This window comes from Sitodiplosis mosellana, unplaced genomic scaffold (assembly GCF_009176505.1).
Source record: "Sitodiplosis mosellana isolate CC-2019 unplaced genomic scaffold, AAFC_SMos_1.0 Smas_scaffold_2462, whole genome shotgun sequence".
Classification (NCBI taxonomy): Eukaryota; Metazoa; Arthropoda; class Insecta; order Diptera; family Cecidomyiidae; genus Sitodiplosis; species Sitodiplosis mosellana.
In genome coordinates, this window is record NW_022597704.1 from 1 (window position 1) to 6,291 (window position 6,291).

Here is a 6,291-nt window from a genome sequence, read left to right on the forward strand (position 1 = left end):
GCCAACACTCCAAGCACGTTCACGGCTAGAACGTCAAGTAGTAGATACGAGAACAGCGACATGTGAACAGCGTGTGATTGAAAGTGCTTTGCACCCTTGAATTTGGCGACGTGCTCGATCCAGAACATGGCTTCTTCCATTGGGTGCACTGGATTATCTCTGAAAACGGCGGAGATCTCTTTGGCTTTGTTTAAGTAGGATTCATTCGAAACCAGCTCATCGAGTGTCTTTGACAGCGATTCTTTGGTGATTTTTTTGAAATTCAAATACTTTCCGTAGCCGGCGTTCTGGACTCGATGGGCGTTACGATGTTGGTCACCTAGTTGAAATTTTTATTGGAAATATTAGAACAAGCGAAATTTATTTTGCAGTAATAGGAGTTACTAACCGAAAAATGGTATAATCAGCATTGGTACTCCATTCCAAAGTGATTCAGTTGTTCCGAATCCACCACCGTGTGAAATGAAGAGTATGACATTTTTGTGTGCTAGTATGTCGTTCTGTGGGGCCCATTTAAGAATCATCACGTTTGATGGAACATTGGTTAACGAATCCTCATACTTCCAAATTACACGTTGCTTCAGATGTTTGAATGAATCTGGCGATGAATGATCGGTAATTTCGATTCATTGAATGAATATGTTTCAAGTGTTGATTATTATTTATTATAAGTTTAGAGCAACTTATTTAATCGAAAAATTGTCTACCTAAAAAGACTTGAATTTTCTCTTTAGGCAGTAGAGAACTCTTCACCACTGTTCCCAAACTGAAATAGATGACTCCGTCTTTTGATTCGTCTAAGAATTTTTGGATATCTTTTGGAAGTGGTTTGGGCGGTTTGAGATGAGCTCCGCCAATGTTTATCACGCCTGAAATGAATTTTTCAACGGGCATTTCGTTTAATGAAGGAAAGTGATGGAATTAGAAAAGAGAGAGAATTTTAAATGTCATTTTCGATGATAACAAAAAAAACGGTCGCAGTGTTTATCTATTTAGCTAAATAGATTATGTTCTGAATCAAACCTGGCATCGTTGGTCGGGGAGGTGAAATAGCCCGATGTGTGTTAACTAAAATCACGGCAACTTTTTGGATTAGCTCGTCCATCGATGGCAACGGCTCTAAATGAGCAAAGAATCGTCGTGTAAACGCTTCCTCATTCCGAAGATATACAAAATTGCGAATAACCCAATCATAGAGAGCAACCATTGTATTGTACCATCGTTCAGTAAATGACATATTATCTGAATAAGTTAGCATCTGGGATTGTCAAACAAAATTATTATAATTTGTATCAATGCATCCACGTCACACCGTTGCTGCAACAGCAATATACCGCAGGCGATCCTGGTGGCACCGATGTAACACACAGGATCTTACTATCGGTGCCACAAGGTGTCGCTGGTGGTAATGCTCTTGCAGCAACGGTGTGATCCACGTTTCATTTTTATTACCCAATGTGGCACAAAAGATGAAGGGGTCAACAGTCCCGTTTCCCGATCATTAAAATCAGCTGATCCAAATGGACCTTTAATTGAAGAAAAGTGATAATAATAATTATAAGAAGTCGAACAAAAAATATGAACACAAAAATAAACCAACAAAAAGTCACAGAATTCCACAAAGATACTCACAAATTTTCACCACTGGTGCATTGAATTTATGCGCAAATGCTAGGTAACTTTCGCCAAAAAAATCCTCCATGACGATAACATCAAACTGTAAGTCAGTGCTATGAATTAACTTTTGAACTGCTTCACTTTGGAGATTGTATTCGTTCATCATTTTTGGAAAGAATGACAACATGGATATGCTGGCGAATACCGAACCATCAAAATCATCCAACATTTTACTTTGTGGAACTAACAAAAAAAAAAATTATGATGGAAAAAATGCACTTGGTAAAATCATCTGTTTCACTTACGTGCACCTGTAAGATCCAACGGTGGATTGATTAGGTATTCGGTGTAATTTGATGATTTTAAGTTTTCTATTGAATTGCTGGTAAGAAATGCGACCTCATGACCTCTATCAAGAAGTGCTTTCACAAATGTTTGCATGTACAAAAAGTGACTTTTTCCATTCATTGGCGAAAGAACAAGGACTTTGTATCCATTTCCGAAGGTTATGAACATTGAAAGCACCACAAATAATCGCAAATTCTGAAAAGAAAAATTATGCAATAAATAATAAATTTTTACATCAGAAAATACTCATCAAATGAAACTAAGTTGAGTTTGAAAAGTTAATCTACCATTTTGATGATTCGATGTCAACAGAAAAGTTTATTCCAAAACAATGTTGTCTACACGAGTGATCACTTGGAACTGAATAGACTCTAAAATCTGGTTTCTGCTGTTGGTGCAGAGAATAAAACTTTGAATGTGTTGTTATTTACTTCTCTAATCATGAATGATCATTCATAGTCAACAAAACTAGTTGTTTCATAGTGTCTATTAGACGTTTTCATTGGCACGTAGATTCTCAAATGATTGCTGATTGTTGAAATGATCATATTGAACAAGAAAATGAATAGAATTTGATATATATAAGTCATCTTTTACACACATTTCACCATTTGATTCATTAGCAATACCAGTTCATACTTGTATTTGATTTCATTTCATTTACATCCATTTGGACTTTTCACACGTTCAATATGATAACTGTGTTGGAATAGTCAAACCACTTATCAAGTATATAAGAAATCTGTGGGCACGTAATCACTGCTGACCTTCACCAACAGAAGCTGACAAAACACATTTCGACGATGATTATGCATTAATTCAGAACATTGTGTGGAGTAAACAATTGACAAAATGCGTTTTCGTTTTCAAATGTATTACGTAGCTTGTGTATGTGTATCAGAGTTCGTTTGTATTCGGATTTTGTCGTTTTTTATCATATTGAAATCTTATCGTGTCTTATCTTATCACAAACAATGTATGAAATGAAGATTGGTTTTGTAGAAGAATAGATATTTATTGCAATCTGTCGATTTGAAGATTTTCAACACAATTTTAATTGTGTTTAAATTTGCAGACTTATCAAAATACAAACAAAATCCTTTTTAACATTTAACATTATTTCTTTTATTTTTTTCAGTGTTTTCCCACATAAAACAAATTACTTCCCTATGTGATAAAACAGCGAGCGCCGTAGAGATAAAATAAATAAAAAAGCATTTTGTTGCGACTCAGTTTCAGTTTAATTGTTGTTTTCATTATTTATTCAGTAAAGCTTTATACGTTTTCGCATTTTCTGTTTGTTGAGTGTTCTCCGTACGATTTTGATAATTAAATACAATATAAGAACAGAATTATACAATAATCAAACAAATCACATCGAGAAGTAAGTATGAAAACCAAGACATTTTCACAGCATATGATTTCAAGTGTTTTGCTCCGCGAAACTTTGCCACATGTTCAATCCACCAAACTGCATCGTCCATGGGAGGAATAGCAGTATCTCTAAAAACTTCAGACATATATTTGGCTTGGTTTAAATACGACTTGTTTGTGGTCATTTCCTAAATTGTATTGACCAGTGAATCGGTGTTGAGTTCGTTGAAATGTAACTGCTTTGCATATCCGGCTCGTTCGGCTCGTTCGGCTCGTTCGGCTCGTTCGGCTCGTTCGGCTCGTTTTGAATTTCTAAATTGATCACCAACAAATGGAATCATCAACAAGGGCACTCCGCGATAAATTGATTCGAAGTTACCCAACATTTCGCCTGGTCATGAGATATTCATAAACAAAATCGAAATATCGATTAAGAAAACACATGGATGAGTTTGAAATGTGATCAGAAAAATGAATTAAATACAAAAATTAATTGAATACGAACCATAGCTGATGAATAGAACAACATTCGGATGAGCTAAGATGTCACTTCGCTGCACTCAACGAACGAGTACATTTGATGGAACATTTTGAATTGATTCATCATCATATTTCCAATAACACGTTGCTTAATCTGCCCTAATGCATCTAAGAACACTTTCAATCGCTCTGGTGGCATTTCACTACTCCTAAATGTCTCAAAACTGAAGAAGATCACTCCATCTTTAGCTCCATCTAAAAATGTCTGTATATCAGCGGGTAATGCTTAATGGCTGTTCAATATGAGCAAAATAAACGATGCCCGGCATCGATGGTCTTGGTGGTAAAAAAAATCGATGCATATTGATTAAAATCACCGACACATTCTTCACCAAGTCGTCAATTGACGGTAACTTTCCCAAGTGTTCGAAGTGTTTTTCAGCTATTTCCATTTGGTTGGGAATGTGAATGAATCGACGAACCGCCCAGTCAGTGAGTGAAATCACAGTGTTGTGCAATCGTTCAAAAAGTGACATCTCATCTGAGTAGTCGAGTATCTACGTGAAAAGTTTTCATTTTTAGGCAAAAAAAAGGATTTCATTAAAACTATCTTACCGTATGTGGAACATAGCTCCAAGGAGTCAGTAAACCGAATTGCCGATCGAAGAAATCAAAATGTCCATGCGAACCTTTTTATGTGCGAGGAAAAAAAGACGATGTTATACATAGAAACAAGTGTGAATATACAAGTTTGAACGCTCTTAAATTTGAAGCACTTTGATCATACTACATTACACATCGTTACTTACTAAGGGTTATAAGTGGTGCATTGAACTTAAAACCAAACATCGAGAGGCTTTCCAGAAAAAATTCCTCATTGATGACTAAATCAAAGCTGAGATCGTTGCGAAGTAGAAATCGCTGAACATTTGTATTGCTCAACAAATGGTCGGCCATCATTTTGCCAGCTTTTGTGAACAGCAAAAAATCGGATAGAGCTGATTCACTTTGTGCTTCGATGGATTTTTTCTGTGGCAGAATTGGGCTTAAATCAATCGAAGAAGAAGCCAGAACTTCGGTATAGTTGAACGGCTTTGGATCGGGCCACGTTAATGGTGTTATACACGTAACTTCATGGTGTCGATTCAAAAGAGCCTTTATCACATTCTGTGAAAATAACCAATGGCTTTGTCCATGTAGTGGCGACAAAAATAGTATTTTATAACCACTTGTTGCACCCGCAAACAAAAACACCACACACAATAGCCAGGAATTCTATGAATTTCGGAAAAGAAATGGTGAATTATAAAGGAAACAATTTTTGAAGCAACACTTCCACGTCGTACCATATTGAATGACAGCTGAACTTGCAAGCAAGCAATCAGGCATCTCGTATTCGCTTATCACCAAGTGATATTTGAACACACTCTACACAGCCAACCAAATTTCATAACTCAATTGTTCTACGCAAACATCTGGTTTACTTAAATCTACTCGTGGCTCGCAGTATGTATGCGACTGTATTCGGATTCAGTATGCGTATGTGTGCATATGTGTGCGTATGTATGAAAGTAAAAGTGTGAAGACATTTTTTTAATACTCTCACAAGTGTTTATTGAAATTAACCGGCTAGGAACCTAATGTTATTGTTTTGAACAACATGTGTAGTTATGTATATAAGTAGCACGTGTTAATTTTAATGTGTTGATCGACTAATACAAATTTTTTGATGTATTGTACTACAACCGTATACTTCGTTTGAATGGAACGTAACGTTTGTTTTCTCATTCATTTGAACGAACATGTGAATAACTCCAACTCTACATTTTGTTGTATTCAGTTTCGCTTTTGTTTTCTGCTTTGTTTTGATGCTTTTCTTCTGCAAAGCGAACTAACTGCTAAATATAAAACAAGTGTAACCGATAAGAAACCGAAGGTCAATACACCAAACACATCGATCAATAAGTATGAAAACCATGACATGTTCACAGCATGCGATTTCAAGTGTTTTGCTCCACGAAATTTGGCCACATGTTCAATCCACCAGACTGCTTCGTCAAGGGGATGAACTATATTTTCTTTGAATATCGCTGAGATTTCTCGCGCTTTATTCAAATATGATTTGTTTGTGGTCATTCCTTGAATGGTGCTTACTAACAAATCCGTGCTCAGTTCGTTGAAATTCAAGTACTTCGCATATCCATCTTCCTGTGCACGTTTCCCATTTCTGAATTGATCGCTGAAAAACGGAACGATCATCATTGGCACACCTCGATAAAGAGACTCGAAGTTGCCGAACATTCCACCTGCAATAAAATGAAAATAATTACCAAAAAAAATTCACCTAGATAACACTGCAGTAAAATATGAGGCTGTGAGAATGAAAATGGTAATACAGGAATAAACATTCTGAAGCGCATCAAGAAAAAAAAATTCGCAAAAGTGAATCATGAACCTCCTATGCTGCCCATG

The 6,291-nt window shown here is 36.2% G+C and overlaps 1 protein-coding gene and 1 long non-coding RNA gene across 2 annotated transcripts; one reads left to right on the forward strand and one right to left on the reverse strand.

The window, feature by feature from the left end:
- Positions 1-6: 6 nt before the first annotated feature.
- On the reverse strand, positions 7-5,302 carry LOC129571434 (UDP-glycosyltransferase UGT5-like; the record flags this gene model as incomplete). Its single annotated transcript, XM_055451234.1, is given in 14 exon segments — positions 7-319; positions 389-598; positions 708-869; positions 1,024-1,258; positions 1,453-1,526; positions 1,633-1,860; positions 1,923-2,160; positions 3,543-3,730; positions 3,845-3,958; positions 3,961-4,103; positions 4,105-4,376; positions 4,435-4,508; positions 4,629-5,094; positions 5,166-5,302. Coding segments are annotated over 14 exon segments (2,720 nt in total), but the record flags the coding sequence as incomplete, so codon positions are not given.
- LOC129571433 (uncharacterized) lies at positions 2,709-3,204 on the forward strand. Its single transcript, XR_008688275.1, has 2 exons — positions 2,709-2,941; positions 3,104-3,204. It is a non-coding gene; the product is annotated as an uncharacterized LOC129571433 (long non-coding RNA).
- Positions 5,303-6,291: the final 989 nt, after the last annotated feature.